The following is a 23,698-nucleotide window of genomic DNA, read 5'->3' on the forward strand; positions in this document are numbered from 1 at the left end:
TAGTCTGCTCCATCTCCAAGGAAATCTAAAGGTATCATGAGGTATCATGAAGTGAATAATGTTTTTAATGAGGAAAGCAACACGTTTGACATCAAAGCGTCATCTGAAACCAGTGACAAGCATGAATAGCAAGCATAAGGTCCTTGGTAAACAGCTGAAAAGAGGCTTGCTTGATAACTCTTTGGACAAAGGAACTGAGCACAGAGAAAACTATACATAGGGTGTTCAATCTCAAATCTAAAGCATTGTTTTCTTTCTTGTATTCCTTCTACACAAGCCCCTGCTTGGCAACAAGGTGAAGAAACATCAGCGGGGAAGCACTTGGAAAGCTGGCAGAGACAACGACAGGGGCCAGCTGGCAGCAGGGTTTGCTTCACATGGAGTTCAAGCTCAGCTGTTCATATTCGACAAGTCTAGTTACCAAAACCCTTAAACAGCCACATCTCAGCCATCTCTGTCTTGAAAATGAATCATAAAAGCCAGCCAGGGTCATCTGCACAATGTTCTCTAGTGCTTTTCCTGCCTAACACTTTAAGAAACCATGCCAAAAGAGTGAGAATAAAGTAAAGAGAATTCCCATCCACACCTACAGATGTGTTTCATATCATGCTTCATTTCAGTTCCCAAAAGTTTTAAAAAATAAATACAGTCAAGAAGTATTAAAACTTCACCCCAGAAAGCAAGATGTGGAATAAATCTAGTTGGTCAAAAATAAGCCTAGTTCCAATCACTTACTGACGTGGTGTAAGGATGCAACTGATGTTTTTATGCTTCATTTTTAACAGACAGATTTATTCCTTTGCTTAATCTCACCTTCAGAGGCACCACTTGCATCAGAATGGCGAAGTTAGTGAGGTGGTTACAAAGACACACTGAGTAGTTGAGGTCCCCACTCTCACGCACACAACCGTCATTAGACCAAACACCAGTTCCATTGCTGCAAAGCACACAAAAATGGAACATAATCTCTATCAAAATGCATCTTATGCAGGTTAATTCAACATGCATTGTACTATACAGGAGATTAAAAGGTCTGAAAGCCATCTTGGGCTACAGCATCCACAAACACTGCTGGTGTCTTCTGAATTCCATCATGAAAATAGTTAAGGAAACTGTTGACTGGAACAGGGTCCAGATCAGACCCTTACATGAATGTCTCTAGAGATTTCTTCCCAGTTTATAACTAATGAACAATAACTACATTTTTTCTCTGTATTTTGCAGCCCATTTATGGCATTTCACCTGGACTCAAATTTCTATATTGTGAGAACTATAGTATCAGATAAATCAATAATCTTGCAAAAGTCAAAAAAGTCAGCGTATCACATCTGCTGCCTCTCCTTTATCCACTGTCCCATTCATCTTGTCAAAGTAATTCAGACTGATTGAACATGATTTCTAGTGACCCATCCACATCAATTGGTTTTTGTTACTTCATCCTCAGGGGCAGCAAGAGCAGCTTGTGCTGCGCAGAGGATATGGCTGGGCTGGCTGCGTGGCCTGGTCTCAGGGCTGTGCAGGAAAATTATTCTCGTGAGCCTGTTTCTCCTTGGAGCTAGGGAAACCCAGAAACTCCTGTGCTATCACAGCCCTGCAGTGGAGTGAGGACATAAAAACCACAGGAACACATCTTGGAGGGCTCCATGGGCTCAGGCACTGTAGGTCACCCACCCAAACTGCTTGCTTCTTAACCATTTATTGCTTTTGATATTATTCTGAGTCCTGAAAACTAGACTGTGATCTGTACTTTTCTTGGTGCTCATTTTAAAGATCGGTATTACCTCACCCTTCTTCTGTCCTTTGAGACCTCCTTGAGTTCTCAGAGAGAGTCTGGCGTAGGTCAGAAACCAATTGCTTATTCTTTAACTACCATGCACTAGGGAATAAGACCATCTTGACACAAATAAAACTCATTTGGAAGGACAGATTTCATATTTCAGTTTCTATCCTGAGGCAAAGCCTCAAGGGCCCAGGCCCCAGTGCAAAACAGTATGGGAATAATGCCCCAACCCTATTAATTTGCTTCAGTAAAATCTGTTTCTAATTTATCATAATTTGTGAGTAACCATAACAACAAGTAACTGCCAACAGCTGGGACAGATCAACACACTTGAAACAAAACTTCAATAAAACAATTACAGTGACCTTCCCATGTGCATGCTGGATAGGAGGGATTACAGCATTGCGGGCCATTGCTACATCAATTAGGCTTATACCGTTACGGCTCAAAAACTGTTAATCCCCATGAAATTTAAAATTCACTATTTGTATTCTTTCTCAATTAATTCAGTACGAGCAGCATGTTTGGAAATCAAAACCAGATGAAACATATTTAGAGCTAAAAAAAACCCCAACAAAACAAAAACCTACTGCTTTTCCATAGCTTCTATTTTCTGAGTGAAATTTAAGGTGATATTTATTTCCCTTTTATTCTAAGTTGCATTCAGGGGCATAATATTTCTCCATTCCATGCATCGGCCAAAATTCACAGCTCTGTAATACTGAATTCACATGATGTTGTGACACAGGCACAGATCCAGTGAAAACAATGGCTGTGCTGGAGGTTTGCCATCTTAAAACATCCAAGCATCTGCCCAAGTGGACATACTCATAAACTAAGATAAGCACGATTTGTATCAGTCTGCAGTTTTGATTCCAAGATTTTTCAGTCTCTCAATTACCTACCTAACATAGGGTTTGTGAATAACGAGCCTCCTATTTATGGTAAGAAGTCACTATCACATTGTATTTTTTGTAAACCAGTGGCTCCATTTCTTTAACTATTTCCATGAATGAAAGAGAACAAGAATACAGGTGATATATAGCAGCAGAAACTAAGTGCACTTTAATTAAACCAAGTTAAGGAATTTGAAATTAGGTAACATACCTGTAGTCCAGAAATGCACAGTAAAGATAAACTCTGTTACTCTTATTTAGTGCTTGGCTGTATTGTCTGGAAGTCTGCAAGAAAGAAAATAGAAACCCTAAAGGAATGTTTAAAAAGGACTAAATTTTGCTATTCAACTACTTTAAATTCTCATTGCTATAACAACTTCAATAGACTTATTCTAGTTTAACACACCATAATTGAAAACAATTTTTGTCAGTTTTTGTAGCTTTAACACAAACTCCAAACATGCAAAGGCTGGTATTCAGTCTTAATTTTACACACTGGGATTAAACTCATGTCACTCTGAATGAGAAATCTGTATCTCATTTAAGTAAATAGCAAACCAAGGTGATTTATGGTATATAAGCACAAATATATGTGTTAATTTTTGCAGGATTGGGGTGTTATTCTTCAGCATATATTCGGCTTCATTGGATTTTGTTCTCATTGGGTAATAAAAATCTCACATTTTAGGATTAATAACACTGAAATATATGCATTACAATGACCAACTCACAGGTATTTTATTTCCACAATAGTGATCATTTTAAAATACACAATCAAATTGAAAGAGCAATGTCATATTCCAAGATTTTATTTTAACACACCTTAGCATCATAATGACATAATTTCTATCTTCCATAAACAGATTTAACCACTAACTCAATCTCCTCTGTTCAGGAACCTTTGAGACCTCATTCTCCACTCTGTTACACCAGTGTCATGACAAAATAATTGAAATTATGTTGGAGTGAAATAATAGTTTGTTATAGACAAAATATGCAAACTAGAGAATTTCCAGGATCTGTTCAACCCTTTCTAATACATAAATCTCCAAAGCCCACACTGTGTTAGACCCTACCTTAAGCCAATTTTTTAATTATAGGTGTCTTCAACATAAACAAATCACTGGTGAATTAACAGCCCTTGGGTTATTGCAACACAATTCTGTTGTCAAGTTGAAAGATAACCAAGTATTGCTTTCCATGTTTTAGAGAAGAAGAAGAAAAACCCTACCGCCTCATCACGCTGAAACTCAACCAAGTACAAGAAGTCCCTGATGCAATTTTCCTTCTCCTCTCCCACAAGTCCAGCGAGTGTCAGGCACAAGGTAGCACAGTTCCCTCCTTACTAGTGATAAAAAAGCACTTCTGCCTACCCAGAACATTTACACATTCATACTGGATTTCCACGCACTTCAAGTAGCTATGCTGTAGATAAAGTCATTTACTTCTTCTTAACTCACATCTCTGGATGACATAAATGGAATTTTCTTATCTGCTTAAGCAACATCACTGGATAAAATTTCTAGTTCCTTGACTCCCCCTGTTTTCCATAAGTCTTCATATAGAAACAGCTGAGATCGCAGGTCAGGTACTCACAGAACCAGAGCTTTGTGCAGAGGAAAGACTGCAACTTATCTGCCAAGGGTGTCTATTTTCCCCTTTGACTCTGGTGACGTCCTGCAGCCTTTTTTCACGAGGGAAGCAAAGCAAATGGTAAAACCTCACACTCTCACAAGTGTGCCACACTGGGAAGTGATAATGGGACAAGATTCACATCCCTCATCACCAGGAAATATGTCACTGATATAACCCTCAATTAGCTCATGCTCCTTTCTTTCCAGCTGTGGTGAGAGAGATGCAGTAAACCCAAGTATATGATGTTAATTAATAAAGAAGAGTCCTTTCTCATCTGTGAAACCCTTCCCTATTGCTAGCTGCCCTGTGAAGACCCCGTACAAGGCTTCAGGATCAAACTGGTATGTTCCCTGCTAGATCCTTCTATTCTGAACTTCTCATTCCTTTCAGAAAATGCCCCACCATGAGCCTCACCCTTAACAACGGCAGGGGTCCTGCACACCTTCTAAATCACAAACCACCTATGAAACATGGGACATCTTTCAGAAACTGCTTCCTTCTCTTAATCTCACCTCTTGGTGCTCAGAGTAGTCTTGAACAGCACCAGTTCAGAAACTGCAGAAGGCTAATGAGCCATAGCCCATGGTTGGAAAACTGCTTTCTGCAGCTTCAGTTCATTTAGAGTTCTGTTGGCAGAGTTCATTCTGTTTTACCAGGAGCAAGGGCATGTAGCATAATGTTTGCACATGACGCTGTATAATGCTATGTCCATCATGTCTATAGCTTTCCTGAAGTAAGCAACTGAAAAATCTGTAGTCAGTTTGTATCACAAATTACTTCACTCCTATGACAGACAAACAGTGGCTAAAAAAAAGAGAGAGAAAGATCTGCTGTAATAACAGCTAAGATCATACAATAACTGTCATTTCTGATTTGTAAGATATCTCTAGATAAATCTAGATTCTTAATACACTAAGTGGAAAGGGAACCACAGGGTCATGTTGGAAGAAGACATAGGACTTCAGCTGTGCATCTTTTTACAAATAAATCCCAGATATATATTTTAACCTCAATTAAGTATCTCTGGCAAGGGACAAATTATTGGTTTTCTCTGTCTGTAACTCTAAACTCAGATGTCACTCACTAGACAAAGAACTACACCAAGTGAGGCCGTACAGTCTCTGAGCTGTCCAGAATTGTGTGTGTACTCACATGGAAATAGAATAGATAAATATTCCAACATTATTTACTTCTGGGAAGGTATGGAAGGCTGTTTTGTTTAGGTTGGCATAAAGCAGGCCTTTTGCCTAGGAATTTTAGCAAAAAAACACTCCGTGTTCAACTAATATATTGTTTCCATTTAACTCGGAGTATAAAAAGCCAGGATCGCAAATCAGAAAGCAAAGAAAAGCAAGAAATTTTATCATTTGATAAAATCAAAGAACAGCGAGAACGTGAACGTCAGAGACAGAGGGAGCGAGAAATCAGAGAAGCGAAAAGATGCTGGTGAGTTTTCCCAGTTTTGCTCTAAACTTTGAATAGCGTTTGTTTTTACTTCCCTTACTGTGTTTTGAACAGGCTGCAAACTAGTGTCATGCAAGCCCTCCAATATTAGTATCACAGATGGATTTGGCTTCACTGAAGTTCTACAACAAAACCATCGTTAGAACAGGAAGCCTCCCAACATATAAGAAACTGGCTACAACAAGGAATAAACCCTCTCTGATCTTCAACAGCTCTGCTTTGAAATACTTTCTAATCTATGAAAAATAAACTGACTGTACCTCAATACTGTATTTCTTAAGTTAAATTGTGTGTGACAGCTTATATGTGACTTGGATCCTGCAGCACTGAGGATATTGATTTAATGACATTGATAACAGAAAGCTTAATATGCAAGTTGGCTTTTACACTAAAGGATTAAGTCACTTGAGTGTTTATAAAAGCCTATGAAAGGACAGCTTATGCAGCTTTCAGTAGTGTGGAAAGGGGAAGTACCAGCACGCTAAGTAATCCAGGATCTGTGCATTGGTTCTCCCTAATCTATGTTCTTTATATCAGTCCTTCTGCATGGAGAGGGGTACGTGCAGCTTCTTCAAAAAAGAATTACATTAAAAGAGGAAAACAACCTCTTGTCACTGAGAAACAGCGCAAGCTGTGTCTGTCTGATGCAGCAGGTATCTTGTAGGGAAGACTGTCCCTGTTTCTATCATGGCTGTTCAGATTCCCTTAGTCTAACCACCGACTCTTAGTAAATTAGTCAGATTTACCAGCAAACCACAGAAACTCATCGTATGTGTTGACACCATACAGAGGATCTGCATGGATGTGTGTTGGGGTTACACTGCTGGGAACTAGGCACAAGGCCATGGTTAGTGGGTGAAAAGGCCAAAAAGGGGAGTGGGGGACTGAAAGGACTGCTGGAAACATTCAGGAAAACCTAGTTGCAGGAAATGTCATGAACACAATTGCAGACAAAAAACAGTCAGCCAGCTGCTGCTGGGAAGGCTTGCCAAGGAAGAGAAGCCAAGCAGAGGGTGGGGTGAACCTTTATGAGATTAGCTTGTTTCTCCTCTCCTCCCATGAATTTAAAAAGCAAATATTTAGCTACACAGTGGTGGCCACCAAGGGAGGAGGGTGTGCACCTTCTAGTTCAAGATGTATTTTTCTCCAGTGTGAAGAAGGACAAATCTGGGGGTCAGATCTGCCACTGATCTAAACTCAGGAGCTCCAAGCCCATTGTGTTGGGTGTTGATCTTCCTCTCATCCAAAGCAGTGGATAATTTACCGTATTAAGTTAAATTTGGAGTTCACTTATCTCTGTTTACAAATTACAGCATTTGTCAAATTCAGAGATTTTGAAGCCTTGTCTTCTCTACCTCTACCAGTTAAATATTTAACTCTACCAGTTAAATATTCTTACAGGTGTATGAATCAAAAGCACTTTTGATTCTGGTTTAAGGATTAAATCAGAGACTAAATTGATGCTTCGGATTTAAGGATTTCCTGGCTGCACAATGACATCCTGACTGTTAGCATGACCTATCCAGGACCACCTGGTTTGTTGACTTTCTTTTCCACCTTATACAATCTATTTCTCCTAATTACCCAGAAAATTAAAACTTTAAGGTACATTCATGTACTCAGTTCCCTGGAAAAAGACAGACAGAAAGAAAGAATTGCCTATTCCTATAGTGAGTATATTGGTTATTTTCATCAGGCTTTGAGAAAACAGCACTGCAAGAGACCTTAGGCTTAGATCACCCAGCTTTTTTTTCATTTATTCATTTCATTTTTCATTTCATTCTATTTGATTTACCCTAAGATGTAACTAGCATAAGTAATGAAAAAAATGTTATAAATTGTACAAAAAATAATTTAGCTTATGAATAGGGAATTATAGTGTGTTATGCATAAAAGTCAGACCTTTAGTTGTTCCACTGTTGTCAACAGAGCTACGCCAACACACACTTACTGAAGCAACAAGCAAAACATTGTAGGCTCCCAGGGTCAACATGAAAGCTCATTGAATATATTTCTTAATGGTACTATCATACAGTTAAAAAAAATACATTCCATGACATCACAAAGGGTTGAAGACTGTGACAGTCAACATTATAAAGGAAAAAGCAGTGAAATATCAGAGGCTATTAGGCATCTGAAATTAGAAAAAGTTGCCGTATGTAATTGAATATGGACTAGATTTGATCCTTCCTTTGCCTGAGGTTAAAAATAGTCAATGTATCAATTTCCTGCAAAAATATTGGTAATCAAATGCTACACCAATAGCCTTCTCCAGTTCTGAGAGTTCTCCATTTAACAGCTGCTGTATTGGGCAAGCAGTGTGAGAACAGAAAAAGTAATGAAAAAAACTGTGAGCAACAGACTGAAAAATACCTTGGCTGCTCTACTAGATAGCATTTTTATAAAGAGAGAAAAAAAGGGAGGAGGGAATGGATGAGGAAATTATCCTGGTACTTTTTATTGTTATTATTATTATTATTGTGCATTAGCAAAAAAAAAAAAAAATTACTTCTGAATGTGTACAGCTTCAGAAGATCTCTATTATTTTTCTTAGACTAGCAAGTCTACATCCCTTTAAATAAAAATGTCATCCTCTTAACAGGATCCCACCTTTCTTATGGTACTGAACAAGGGGCTTTATCCCACAGCTGCCAAGACAACATCTACCCAGTTGCAGATCTCGGTGTGGGCTATCAGGAACTGTGCGTCTGTAAAACAGTTGCTTATGATCTACAGAAACTGAAGCTATTACTTGGTGCTCATCTTTCTTCAGCTTGTCTCTTTGATCCACTTCAAGTTACCTGCTTATAGCACAGGTAGGCTTCATGGCACCTAGAAAAGCTGGGGCAGTGACTGCTGAATGTACTCTAGGTGCAATGCCATGATAGCTTTAAAAGAGCAATATAGCTCTTCTCTCTGGGCTTGGGTGCTAAATAGCATAAAAGTCAGTTTTTTCCAAACCGCTGGAGGAAAGCTGGGATTTTGGCAATTGAAACTGACTGCAACCTTTGAGTTAAAACTATAATTTTCCTAAACATACATGCATAGCTCCCAAATGGCTTTTCTTTAATTTTACAGCTCACAAAATCCCACCCTAACATAGAAGATACATTCTCATAAATCCCTCAGGCAATTAACACTGCACAGTATCAGTGGGTCAGTGCTGAGGCCTGGACTCAGGAATTTCTGAGCATAAAGTACCTTGTTCAGCCTCACTAAGCCACGTATCCTCTATGGACTATGCTTTCATACATTCCTCAATTTCAAAGATCTCTTTCTCTTTGGCCTGGGTGCATATGAACATGATGAGTGTTTTGCATGTATTTGTTAACACTGGGCAGTGACAAGTAGTTGCATGCCAAATTCTTTCAGCTTGGAAGCCAAAACTATTCAAGATTCAGTACTGCAGTGTAAAACCATGCCAAACTCCCATTGACTGCAATCTGGATTAATAATACTCACAATATTGTTGTAAATCACGGTAAAAAATGGAAAGGACAGAAAGGTTAAAAAATAGCCATAAAAAGAAGGAGGTTAATTTTCATTAGAGATGGATGGAGCTGACTTTAATGGAAGGCATGCACAAACAGAAACTGCGGGATAAGGACCTTTGAAATTCAGTTTGGGCAGCAACCAAGTTACATCAGTAAATATTTGATGTTTAAAAATTTTAAATGCCAGTCAGTGAGAAACGGGGCTCAGCATGGCAGCCTCTCCTTATGTGAGCACCAGTAACCACAGGATTGAACTGATGATCTGTATGAAAAGCTGTCTTAATGCCCAAGTGAAAACATGACATCTCATGTCCTTTAAAACACGGTTCTGTTCGAAAGAATGACAAAGTGAAAATATTAATACAGAAATAGTCTCATTTAAGTAATTAGTAAAATAGCAGTCAGATGGCTTTGATATGTTCTTACAGTTAAACAGTTATTTCCATATGTAAGAAAAAACTTAATACAGATACAGCCATCTCAACCTGCACATGATTTAAACTCCTAAGGTTGGATTAAGGAATGCAAAGCTCAGTCACTGATACTGAAACACCTGGGACATATTTTCTCACCTCTTTGAGTTTTAGCAAGTCAATTCAAATGAGAGAGCAAGTGAGAGCTAGTTTCTTTCCTGTGTGTTATTGACAAAATTGTTTACACAGAGCCAGATTCATCAAAATTGTTGGGACACTCCGCATTGTCTCCAACTGACTCAGGGCACAACCTCCAAGTAGATGTTACCTCTCCAAAATTAATGAATGCAGTCCGGCTCCAAAGAGATCTAATTTAAATCAGGTAATTCAAAATGCAAGTTCTTTCACTCAAGGTGCCCATGTTGAAGCAGTTACTCATTGCTTAAAAGACCTTATTTTGCTTTAATGTAGCACAAAGCCCCACAGAGCAGCTTTTCTGCTTTTCCCATCTCCTCTCCCATCCAGCACACACTCAGAGCTACCAGAACTTCACATCAGACAGAAGAGGAAACCTAGATTGATTGACAGGGCTTAAGAAGACTTTGTCAGACTGGCAAACAAATAGTTTTCAATGGTAGACCTACCTCAAGTGGAGATTGCTGAGAGGCTGTAAACACCAAATCCCATGGGGCTGTTCTCCCCTAACCAAGATCTCATTTATGTCTTTTATGCTCTGATCTGTTTTAACACATCTGAGTTAAATGGGTCAGGCTGAAAGTAATCATTGAGCATGGGTGAAGGAAAGCTACAAATATAAAACTACTCCAAATCTGGGCATTTGGCCTGGTTCTCCCAGGAAGTAATTTTGTGAGCTACTAGTTGCCAAGGCTGGATATTAATGCAACTGGTTGTCATGTTCACTCCTCTGGTCCAAGACTGTGTTGCTTTACGCTGCTTCTGCACTCCTACGCTCCTTGAAAACACTATTTTTAGTGCAAATAAACTCAAATACTTATGAAGTTTTCTGTGCAAACCATCTACCAGCCTTGCAAAATTCTAGTCATGTGCACTGCTAGAAGCTTACAGGCCTTTTTGGATAGATGAATGAACTATCATTTCAGCTTTTCCCATCCTCCTCACAATAAACATATTAAAGCAGATTTTGTGGCCATGCTGATACAAGTTCAAGATAACTTTCCAAAATTGCTTAGGGAAATAGATGACTATGTCTTTTGTTATGGCTTTTTGTTTCCTTTTGCTGTGCCTTTTTCTGCTACTCTGCATTATTATATTAAAAAATATATTGCTTTTCTAAAAAGAGAAGCAGATGTTCCTTCTATACACCCTTTCTTAATCTCCTCTGTTTTTCTTAACGCATGTGAATGTACTGCTAAAGGAAAACAACAGGTCTAATTGATATTGAAAAGGCTATTTAAAAACGGACACGTTTTCTAATCCAACAGAACCATAATGAAAGATATAAACAAATCTTTTTTTTTCTTTTCTCCATTCACCTGTAGTATTTTGACATAGCCAGAAATATTTTCCTTTGCCATACAACTGTCCAGGCCCAGTGCAGAGCTCTGTAACAGGAAACAATGTCTAGGTAATGACAAGAGCTATGATAGGGACCAGAAGGCAGGCATAAAGCATAATCCCTTAAAGGGATGCACAGAGTAGAATACTTTTCTTATTAGGTAATATTTCCACAGTTCTCAGTCTCCAAAACAGTGCTTGGACTTTTCCTCCTGATAGCTTTTTTTTTTTTTTTCTTTTTAGAAGAGAAACATTTGCATCAGACGTGAACCATTCAAGACGCTCGGGTTTAACATTTAAACTGCAGTTGTGATTCACCATCCTTATGTTATTGGGGCAGAGAGAATTTAAATCAGAAACAAGAAACTGGGATAACTCAGCAGTAGCTGGATAGGAGGTGGGTACTGCGCCCGTTACACCGTGGAGGGCAGCGGGGCAGACAGGCAGTCAGTGCCTGCGAGTGTTTGCTCTGATTCCCACAGTCCCGTTACCCACGTCCCAAACAAGACATGCCTGGATTTTCAATAACCAGATTTCACAAAGCTCAGTTGAAACGGAAACCCCTTAAAACAGAGGTTTTGTCCCAACAACTAACAATCACTGGCAACAGCAAGAAGCTGTGCTGAACTTAAAAAAAGCATGAAGCTACAAAACCCAACATCAACAGCAAGTCTCACTGGCACTTTTTGGTTTCAGTTTTGCATACTACTTTACCAATACACAAATGAAGCCTGAATTAACAAACATTTCTGTTTCCTACAAGACTCAAAGTCATAATTCTAAGTAGAATCAATCAATGTTCACTCATATTTATTCTAGAAGAGGCTTTAGAGATTATTTACATGATTTTTCACAGAAGGAGCACGTAGTAGTTAGCCCAAGATAGATTTCCAAGTGAAGAATCACTATGTGTTGCCTTTTCTAAGCAGACAAAAAGAAAAAGCATAAAGATGTCCTAATTTTCCTCTACAAAGATCAAACAAAGTCTGCATCCTTATTTTTGAAGAGCACAAGGAATTTGACAGCTGTACTCTGCTTGACAGTAACAGGAATAATGGACTGTTTATGGAATAATCAGGAATAATGCATTTATCTTCTTTGTAAAGACTTCAGTGCCCTGCACTTCACCTCCAAAATTAGCTTCTGGGAATGGGTAACTTTGGCAGTCTGGGAATGTAAGAGGTCTGATATGAAGCAGGATAACAAAAAAGGACACCACAGGAACAGGAATATGGCAAGGGGGCCAGCTGCTGGTCCTAGGAAACCTTCCTTGAAATCCTCTGGCAGCCCAGTTAAGCCAGTGAGGCTTTGCCTGGGGCTCCAGCTGAAGCACAGTCCTGTCTCCTATGTACGCACCTGCACAAGCAAGGGCTTAGCAAACCTTGCTGAGGAGGAACAGAGGAGACAGCAAAGCAGCAAGAGCTAAGTGAGCACCCAAGGTGCAAGGTCTTCAAGGCACAGACACAAAAATCCTTTTGTTTTGTGTGTGCATGGCACATAACTTCATGGGACTCTGGTTTATGACACAGATATGCTAACATGAATAAAACCGTACTCCTGAAGGAAAATATCAGCTTCTTCAGATGTCAGAAGCCCCTTTTTCAGCTTCAGTGATAGTTTGCTCAGGTCTGCATTGCACGTTTTGAAAAAAGCAAGATTTTGTAAGATAGTCAGTTGGTTCATCATTATACATTTGTAGAGTCATCTTTGCTAAGTTATCTTTTCAAACAAAGGACCGTGTTTTAAAGGGTGTTTTAAAGACATGATTCAATGAAAGGTTTAGGAGGAGTTTTAATGGTTTATGTCTGAAACAGAGCTTAATGGTAAAAATTTTTACCTCTCAGTACACTTGTCACTTTTTTTTTTTTAGGACTGGATTTATCTGTTAGCATTTTCCATTCTCATTAAAATCCTGGCTATGCAAATGTTGCCTCTGAAAAGCAATGCCTCACATTCTTTGTGAATTATATGTGGCAGCCTTTGTTTTATATTGACCCTTTCAGCTCTTACATCCCTTGACTAGCTGCTAATCACCATTTATCCTTTCCCTGACTCTGCTAATCGCCAGGGAGCGGGTGGGATAGGCAGTCAATGGAAGTGATGGAGTATAAATAATGACAGAGTACAATAAACATTCCAGTTGCAATGTCACATCTCATGACAAAGATTTTCAGAAAGATATAGCGAACAGTCCTATTATAAGACTGTTGTAACCAGAGTGGAAAGTTACAATAAACTTCTGCTTGCTTAAGGTCAAGATATTCAGGTCCATTAGGTGAGATAAGGGAATGTTTACCTGTATAATCAAAAAACCACTTGGATACTTGGTTTTAATCCCAAATTCACTTTCCACATGTGACTTTTCACAGGTTCTTTCTTGTCTCTATATGTTTCGTTTTACATTCATTATCCTGCTTATTTAGTCTGTAATGTCTCAGAATAAAATATGACTTCTGTATCATTATGCTGTGCACAGTGGGAATCCAGCTAAAGTCTGCAGAGTCCAGTGTAGAAGCCTGTGTTCACATACAGCCTAATACTGTGGCATTTTCTGAGAAGCAACCTTGGGTCATCTGAATACCTAAGTACCCAGTGAATGGAGGGGGGCTGTCTTCCCCCAGACTTCTCTGTCCCTAAACTCCAGGTAAGGAGACACATGCCCACTGGTTCACTTGCTTCAGTTCTAGCAAACAGACAGTCATAGAGCAAAAGTGATCTGAAAACAAGAAAATTAACCCCAAGAAAAAAAATGCAAGTTTTCTATCCCATTAATAAGCTACAGCCACTGTCTTACACGGTACAATCAAACAATGAGACATTCCATTAAGATATTGTACTCTCCTGACTAGATCTTTCTCAGATTAAGTTTATGGGTCTCCATTGCTTTATTTTTTTTTCTTCTCTTTTCATTTTGGAAAAAAAAAAAAAAAAACCCTCTCTCAAGAACATTTACATTTTTCTTCTTCAGATTTGAAACTTTTCTCTCATTCCTGTACATTTGCCAAATATGAGTTGTCTTTCAGTCTGTTGCATGAATGGGGATGAAATTCACACAACTATTTAGTTTAGTGTCATTTTTCATTCACAGGAAGTGTCAGGGTGCCAGAACTATTTGATTTGTGCATCAGCCACATCCAACGAATTGAGAACCACTCTGGAATTAGTCCTGGTCCATTAACTCCAGCTACAAAGTTGAGTAATATGATACTAAGCCATTGAATTCGTTTTTCAGATGAGAAAATGGGTTTAAGTAGAGTTTTGTTACATCTCTAGACATAACGCAGATAGAGATATTGTTGCTGATACAGCAGCAACAGAAGAATAGCCAATTGTACTTTAAGCCAGGGTCCCTGGTTTGGCTATCGCTATTGTGCTGCACAGGGAGAGTGAAGAGGCTGCAGCGCTGGCACAGCCAGTCTCCCTCCTCCAGCACTTCATGGAGCACTGGGCAGTCTGGGCTGGAGACCCCAGGGTGCCCGGCTCCACCAGCCAGCCAGGGAGCCCTTGGGGCTGCACAAACCACACAAAGGCAACCTCAAGGTTGTGTTCTCAGAAGCATAAGTAGCTGAAGCTCTGAATTTTCACTCTGTTTTATTTTGAGGATAACCAGGATGAAAGTTTCAAAGTAGGGGTACATTCAACCTTTCAGTCTTTCACCACTTTTCCTCTTTCTCCTCAGCTAAAAATTTACATGAACATTCCAGCAAAATAACTGTGGGCACAAAACAGTGGGAAAAGCAAACCCAAAGCGCACTGCAGCAAGCTCGGGAAGAGAAACAAGCAGTCCAATAAGGTGTTACTGCCTGGTGGCTGATTCATCTGGCCATATCATCGAGTGCCACATAAAGGCATCTTCCATCATAAATTTGAATACCTCCATAATTACTCAGCTCCCAGTTTGAACTGTTTGTCTGGAGCTCAGTTTTTCCATGTAGTTCCTGAAATCAGCAATGGGTCCCTCTGGAAACTGATCTAATGGTTTGAGGAATGTAGCTACAGTCATTAGAGCTTGGCAAAGTTTTTTGCAAAATCTCCAAACTCACTTGTCGATTACTTAGCACAACAATTTAAAATGGGCAAAAAGTGAGAAATCTTATGTTCTCCCTTCAATTGAAATGCTGCTGCACCCCTTTCCTTTCTCTTTCTTGCACTTCAGTGAAATATCACCACGTGGTAATCTGGGTTTTTAAGCATCTTGACAAGTTGCAGTGGCCAGTAGTTAAGCAACGTACCAGAGTGCCACATTCCACTAAGATCCCGTGACATAGGCACCCTGCAAATTAATTGGCATCTTTTATTTTCTTTTTCTTCTTTAAGTAAAGTGTATTACATAAATAGGGGAAATGCTTTTAGATCTAATAAAACTATAATTATACACAAACAGAAATGGCTGATGGTGCGATGTAATGTACCAGCATAATTCCATATAACTTCAGAAAAATTAGAAACCAAAAAGCAAAAGCTTTCAGTAAACTGCTGCCTGACAGTAGCTTTCCTTGTAGGGCACAGAGGCACTCGTTCTGTTCCCACTGAACCTCGTAGGGAAACTCCCAGTGACTTCAGGAGGTACAAGGCACAATATTCCCGTTCCGCTGTGACTAAAAGTTATTAAAAAGAAAGACGGTCCAGTTTTAGGAACATAGTGTCTCAGAACATTACAGCAACTATTTCAGTGTCATCTGAGTGCTAGTTCAGGATGCTTTATGCCATGAACCATGGAGATTTCTTTCTTTTGCTAAATGTTATTTTTGGAAACATTCTTGCTAGTGTTCATGGGAATATTTCCAATGGGGCAACACTTCCAATTAAGACCTCCTTTTTACAGTTTATAAATACTTTAATAAGTGGCTGACAGCCTTAAAAATAAATGTATTTTTTTAGTAAACAGATTATGGTTAACCTATCACAGTGTAATACACAGTCCAAATAAGTCAAGAGATTCCTTCCAATCATTACTTATAACTTAAGAACTTCTAGTACCCTCATAACCAAAAATGACACATGCTACGCATATCTACCCCATGTCCATATCATCTACTGTTTATAAAGGAATACTTAAGAAGCGGCTCGTTAAAAAAATGCAACATAATATCTTACATAGATGAGAGGCTCTTTCACAAACTCTTGTGGTATGATCAAGTATTTCTAACAATGGAGAAAAGGAGAAAGGAAAAACAACCTTCCCTGGAGATGTATTTAGATTCTCTTCAGCACAGCAAGCTTACCAGGGGCATCAGTGCTATCCTTGGAATTCTTGAACTGCCCTGCACACAAAAGCCTTTGCTGCAGTTCATGGTAACATCACACAAGCACTCTTATAAAACTGTAATTTACCTAGTGGGGACCATGATCTCTCTAAGGGATAGCCCAGGTTGTGCGTCATAATAAATCAGAAGTTTAAAGCACCAGAGTGGAACAGCCTTGAGCCTCAATACAAAGAAAAGGAATATAATTTCAATGCAATCTTCTAGTTTATGGCCAGCCTTTCATTGTGGTCTCCTTGTGCTACACAGAATCAAAAAGCAGAAGAGCCTGGGGAAGTGGAGAGAAAGATGGGAAGAGGGAAGGGAAAACAACACACCTCTTTCTTCCTCTTGGACTCAGCCATGCGTACGATGAGATTGTAATCTGAGTTCTTCACATTAAAGGAATGAAAGAAAATAAAAATTTCAAAACTAACAAACCCCCCTCTGAAACATTATTTACCAACAGGATTATCACTGATGCCTCTTCAAACTCCCTCACACAACAGTCAGCTACCTCTGGTGCTACCCAGTACATGTCAGGTACATTTTAAGTAAGATGCACCCAGTGCACACCATGGAGGGCAGAGAATAGCTCAAGGGAATCTTCTAAGCAGTTGCAGCAGGACTTCAGTAGCACTGTCAGGGCCCTTATTTCTTTTTTACACAGTAGCAATTAATTTCTGCTTATTTCCCATCAGCAAAATATTGATCAAACCAGACTTTTTTTTTGGAGTTTTGTTCCTACTCCTCTTCTCCTTGTTTGCCTTGGCAAACTTTCCTAGTTCTTTCCACATTCAACCTCAGGAGAGCAGGAAGAGCATCAAAATCAAAAGGCCACATCCAATGTCTCAGGGAAGTCAGTATGTTTCAGGAATATCTAACCTTTAATGTCTACTACCTGTAGAAGCAGCTTCTAACAATCTGATCATTAAGGATGTTCAGTATGACTTTAAAAGGCTAGAAGTTTTAATGCAATTTTATAAACAGACCTGTCATCTGACATCATCATGCTTAGTCTCTATGTTGCACTATAAGGGCCTTCAGGGTAAGTGCAGCTATAACTGAGACTGAACTGTAACATAAATCAACAAGTGTCTGTATGTCCCACCCAATCTGCCTATGAAGTGAGCATCACTACAGGATTCATGGCTTGATCCCAAACCCATTTAAGGCAGTTACAGTCTTTCTTTAGATTTAAAGGGGTTTTGGATCATTGTCTCCATTACAGGGCCAGCAAAATTCCTCATTAACACCCTCAGGGACTTCAGATTCTGCCAGATTTCATTACTGGAGAGTGCTGCCAGCTCAACAATAGCTTTCCAGCACCAGAGCCCTTCACAGCAAAACGGTGGGCCCAGTTTTGAAGGTACATTTTAATTATTTATTTTTCCCCAGGTTGCACTATTTTCTAGTATTTTGGGTTTGATTGACTCACATACAGGTTGCCCTCATGCTTACAAATGTGAGCTGCTGTATTCAAAGGAGGAATTTGTGTGAGGGAATATTCTGGACAGAAAAGCAATTGCTGTAGGCAATGGCCCTTCCTACTCCTTAATCTCTTCCATGGGTTCCAGCTGTATCCTCTTCCCAAAAGTACAATCTACTTCTCTGTGAAAAGGAATTTGCAGTCTTGCTGGTGAATGTTTCAACCACCTGCACTGAGCTTCAGTATTGCACATCACAGAAGATAAACCTAGGGATTGATCCTGCATCGCATAAAGACATGAGTATCGTTCCCACTTCAGTCTCCCAAGGAAAGGAAGGGGCTACTCAAGCATCAAAATTATGCACATCCTTTGGTCTGCACCGCTGTAAGGATCTTCTTGTTTGCTGTTAGTAAAGATATTTAGGAGATGCTACATACCTATCACAAGAACTTGTGGTGAGAAGACAAACAGATAAAATACACACGAAGACATCTGAAGGCAAAATGTAAACATTCAGGTGTATGGAGCTATTTGACACAATATTGAGGACTATTAGATATAATCTGTATTGCAGACGCATGTCTTACGCTTGAAGAATCAAGGCTATTAAAATGCTGTTTCTCCCTAAATCCACACACCACTTGTACTGCTTTTAGCTCCTCTTTCTTCTCTGCCCTCAAGGACTAAAATCATAACAATCACATTATTTTTTAATTTAATAGAAGGAACAGTGAAACTAATTCCAGCCTTGGGCAGTCCAGACAGCAGTAATCTACTCTCATCCTTGACGTATTGTATATAAATGAGATCGCAGCTAGATTGCATCTTTTTATCAACTGCACGCTGAAGAACTGGAACATGAGGAGCCTCTTTGTTCTTTTCACTGTGTGCTTAACAATCCCTCCGTCTCAGTGGGAACATAGTAAACTACTGAAAAATCTAAAGATAAATTAAAGCATACGTAGCAACATATCCCATGTAACAGAATGACTGTAGATGGCTATAGACGTTAGTGCAAATTGCAGCCTACAACTGTGTGGTACATGGATATTATAGGTTACAGCACTCGCCAGACTGGGATTTGTCAACTTCAGCTGACAAAAAATGACATCCCAAATACCTACTTTTGTCTACTTCTTCCTAGTAATTAACACAAGCAGCCTTTAATGTATGTTATACCAGGGGACTGCTAGCCAACCATTAATAACACACACAGGCCAACAAACGTAGCAATCATGAGACCCTGGCATGGCAGTCTGCAGCTTGCCATCATCAATTACTAACACAGCTCCTCTGACACAAGCTATATAAAGCAGTTTGCCAGCACACTGAGGGCTGAGGCAAGATTTAAAATATCCTCAGAAAACTAACCTGCAGATTTCCCACAATTCAAAGCAACGGGTTTTTTTCTATTCATTTTGATTGTAACATTTACGATTTTCTTCCCTTTAGAAAAGAACTTATTTTATCTTGTTGGTTGGTTGTGGCTTTTAAACTTACTTTTCCTAGAGGGCCATTTGATGAAAACAAAATTGTTTCCCCGCACTCCTCGAGGCCACAAAAGTTTCTTTGAGAGAATACTTCCATTTTAGGCTGAAATGGGGTGCATATGATTCAAACAGAACTATTGGCATCCAATTATAATTTCATATATCTATAGTGTTTCTTTTTACTCTGTTCTCAAGCTGAAACACATAATGTGTTTGGGCACAGCACAACTGCAAACTAAAATAGATTCTCTGGACAGTGCCAACAGTATTTTGACTGTGATTGGAAATTACACAAACACATGGTTGAACACAAGAGAGAGTCTCAGAAAACACATTCTGTTCATGGAACAAACTCTCACCGATTAGATTAAATTAGACTCCAGTTTATCTGATAGCAAAAAGGATCACATCCAAAAAAGAGCCACAGCTACAAATGTTGAGTGCACAAACAGTCTGTGCTCAGCCTAGTCAGAAGCCTGATGAAATATAAAATTACTTACTGGGTAGATTTGGATAGCTTTCTCATACACAGACAGCAAAGAAGAAAATCACATGTATGCCTGTCCATGAAATTGTTTTGTAGCATGAAATTACCCATTTCTGAGTTCATTCTTTGGACAGAAAACTCAAAAATTCATGAAGAATTGTTTGTTATTTTTCCTGAAATTTTAAATGAAAAAAATATTACCCTCTACATTTTTTTTTAATGTAGGGGAAATTGTTTTAATTTTGTTTGTCTTTTCCATTTTTGGTGTAATACAGTACTGGAAAAATAACAATGTCATTAAATTCTAAAAATTAAAATAGTTGAAAGTCCTAATTTTCCATACCATTTTTCCCAAGAAATCACTAAGTGATAAAAAACTGTACCCTAATTTTGGACAAAAATACTATAGCATTTTCAAAACATTTTGGTATTGCTCTTCTGGGTCATATTCTCTTGTTTTTCAGTCTATATGTAATACAGCAAATTATTAAATTCTGTCACACTAAATCTTTGCCTAGAACACATATCTTGGTATCTCAGAGGTATACATTATCATAGTCCAAAGTTTCACAAAATAACCCCTCTGTGACTGTTTCCTCATAGCAAAAAAGCCTGCAGGCAATTTTATCACATACATTTCTAAAGACATACCTGTCTTTTTTCTTTTTTGGGCATTTCCCCTGTTATCTTACTGCTTTACCCAGCTTTCCCCTGCCCAGTATAGGGAGTTCATTCACTGATTTTGGTGGCAAGAAGATCAGATCCACCAAATTCATGTAAACTACAAGATCAGTCCCACTGGGGTGACGACTTCCAGAGATTTTCATTAAAACAGAAAAGAAACAATGCTTTGGAGGTTTCTTTGTTGGTTGGTTGTAGAGGGGTTTTTTGTTGTTGTGGGAGATTTTTTTGTTCTAGAGCATGACAAAGCCTGAAGCCAACAATGTCATTTATTTATCTGAGTCTTCATGATGGAAAAGTTTTTAAAGAGCTTGTTTTCATTTTATGAGAAAAGGAGGAAAACAACTTTGCTTCGAGATTGTTTCTACTATTTCAATTTTTAACTCTGAGGGCAACTTCAAGGCCAAACTGTAGACACTTAAAATACAGGGTTTCTAAAGAAAATGCTGACAGCCTATGAGCTATAAAAGTTAAGGAGAACCCTGTAATAGTAATAATAATATCTTTCATTTATATATAGTGCTTTTTCTCCCAAAACATCTCTTAAACTATAAGTCAATCAATCTCATCTGTGGCAGTAAAAAGGACTAAAATAACAAGTATTGTAAACTTCTAGATTGGAGAAAGGTTCCACCCTGGTTCAGTTGCTGCCCAGGACTTTATTTCCACTAAAACTGAGTTAAACTAAACAAATTAATTTGGGCAGCTCATCTGGTCACTAATGCCTTCCCTGTGAACTGTTCTGAGTGTCAAGAGTGAGAGCGGGCACACAGGAAGATCAGATGTCCAGAGACTTGTGTGGTGAAGACAGAAGATTTCCCATAGGGCTTGGAGATCTGAGCAGCCTGAGAGTCACAGACCACAGTGCATGGGCTAATAACTCTGAAACTCCAGCACTTGAGATTTCCCCGCAGGCAGCTCAGGAAGGAACAAGTCACCACTATAAAAATATACAGGCTCTTTATCTGGGTAAGTAATAGTTGGGAAAGAGAAAAAGATGATAAATTTTTCCGGCAGAAACTAGTAGGATTGCAATGGCTTTCCCAGTTTCAGTTAAATCTTTCTGTTGAGATGGTGACTTCTACAGAAGAATAAATTTTCTCCTGAAGTTTCTCCAAGAGACTAAAGTTACAATAAATAATAATAATAAAGCAAGACATATGTGAATCCTATATGAATCACAGAAACTAAGCACATAGCCGCTTGAGGAAAATTCAGGCTGCTTCTTTGATGTATTTCCTATTGCATTACATGATATACAAGAGGTCTAAGTAAAAATATGAAATCATTAAGAAAATAATTTTTTAGACAGAACTTAGTGATTTATTTTACATAAGAGTTTCTTCTCTGAAGATCCTACTAGCAAGCTGAATAATAAATGTCTGATTCAAATTTATGATGAGAAATGGACACAAACCAAATAGTAAAATATTTGTGGCATATGGGAACCAGCAACTATGTGAGCTGTCCAAGTTGTTTTCCATTAGTTTTGTATGCTTTTATTGAAAAAATAAAATCTATACATAAACAGACAGCTCCTGGTCTCTTTGAAGTCAGTGAGAACTTCACCATTGACTTTAATGGGACTAGAACATGGCTTCCTTGGATCTTGTTTGGAAGGTAGTGGTGGCATTTTTTTGTTGTTGTTGTTTTTTATTAAATATGTGTATTGGAACAGGAAAACTTCTCACAAACAATATCATACTTTATCTTGTAATTAATTTCTACCAGTGATGCAGCAGTAATATATCCTAAAATCTCTGTTCAAGCTTTTATTTGCGTTAAGGGCCAATATGCCAAGCACTGTGAACACACACAGTTTCAACTCTAAAGAGCCAAATATCTAAACAGAAAAGAATGACTAAGAACAAAAAAAGTTGAAAGACTTGTGTCCCTTTCACAGATGGGAAAACTGAGGCACTGAATTATTATGGAATATTTCCCTTCCTGAAATAATTCATCATACTTCCTCTTATTTCATCTGAGTGAGCTGACTATATTTGAGGTTTGTTCAAAGTTACAGAAGCAGATTATGCAGATCCAGAAATTAATTTTAGATATAAACGCTTGGTCAGTGTAAATCTGTCTTTTCACTCTCCTTTTGTAATTACAATCATTCACTTTATACAACTGTAGTTCACTAGTGTAATGATCAAGGGTATCACAGAAGCCTTAATCAAGGATTAAGGATGTATAATGATTTTAAAGGCAGTAAACGGATGAAGTAAATATATGAAAATAAGCTGCTTCTGCAATTTTTCCTTACAGAAAGCAGATTTACACATTCAGAACTGCTATTATGAATGGAAGCAATTCATACATTAATTCAGCAGCACTCTAGAAAACTGCAGGTAAAATGAATAAAACCAAGAGAATACTGAATAAGCTTGACAGAAGATCATCCATCATTTTGTTTCTAAGAGTTACAACAAACCAAAGAGACTGTGAAAAGTTGTACGATTAGTTGGAAAGATACCAAGCACCTGAATTTCCCACCCACAACCAGAGCTTCCAGGTGTTGGGTTTTGTATCACAGGCAGATCCCTAATGCAGCTTAGGATGAAGACAGATTTTCTGATGGCTCAGCTTGATCCAGCTGTATCACAAGGCCTGTTTAAAATTGGAATGGGCATATCATAGGAAAGGGATAATAATGAACAGTGGTGCATTGGCAGAAAGATGAACTCTACCAAAACCAGATGATTTCCAGTCTTTTTTCTTATTTTAACTTTAGAAAGCTCAGAGATCAGGGACACTGCTTCAAAACTGCATGGTTTACTTATAGCATATCTGAAACTTGGCCCACAAACTGCATGTTTTTCAATTTCATGGGAATGACAGTTGCATGAGATTCGCTGTAGTGCCTGGTTAACCACAAACCAGAAATGCCACATGAAAAGCTATTTTCGTAGCATTTACGTCCAGTTCAAACACAAATCAAGATGTGCATAGTCTTATGCTATATTTGTATTTTATTCAAATTTCCTATGTTCTTATAGTCAGTCCTTCAGGACTGAAGTTGCCTTATTACACAAAACTTTCAAGGTTTTTTGGAACAGCTGGGTTTAAACTTTACCGTTATAATTTAACTTTCTGGCCAAATCTTTTGTTTCAATCACAATCACAGAATCACAGAATGCTGGGGATTG

General features: G+C 38.6%; 1 protein-coding gene across 1 annotated transcript in view; it reads right to left on the minus strand.

The window, feature by feature from the left end:
* The window catches only part of LOC104531157 (adhesion G-protein coupled receptor D1-like), an 80,545-nt gene extending 63,719 nt beyond the window's left edge, over window positions 1–16,826 (minus strand). The window contains exons 1-3 of the mRNA XM_010175961.2: window positions 16,800–16,826; window positions 2,888–2,961; window positions 814–937 (exon numbers count right to left, since the gene is read on the minus strand). Of these exons, the coding sequence (XP_010174263.2) occupies window positions 814–937; window positions 2,888–2,961; window positions 16,800–16,826 (225 nt within the window). The remainder of the gene's footprint in view (window positions 1–813; window positions 938–2,887; window positions 2,962–16,799) is intronic.
* Window positions 16,827–23,698: the final 6,872 nt, after the last annotated feature.

Source organism: Antrostomus carolinensis, unplaced genomic scaffold, assembly GCF_000700745.2.
Source record: "Antrostomus carolinensis isolate BGI_N321 unplaced genomic scaffold, ASM70074v2 scaffold30379, whole genome shotgun sequence".
In the NCBI taxonomy this organism is placed as follows: Eukaryota; Metazoa; Chordata; class Aves; order Caprimulgiformes; family Caprimulgidae; genus Antrostomus; species Antrostomus carolinensis.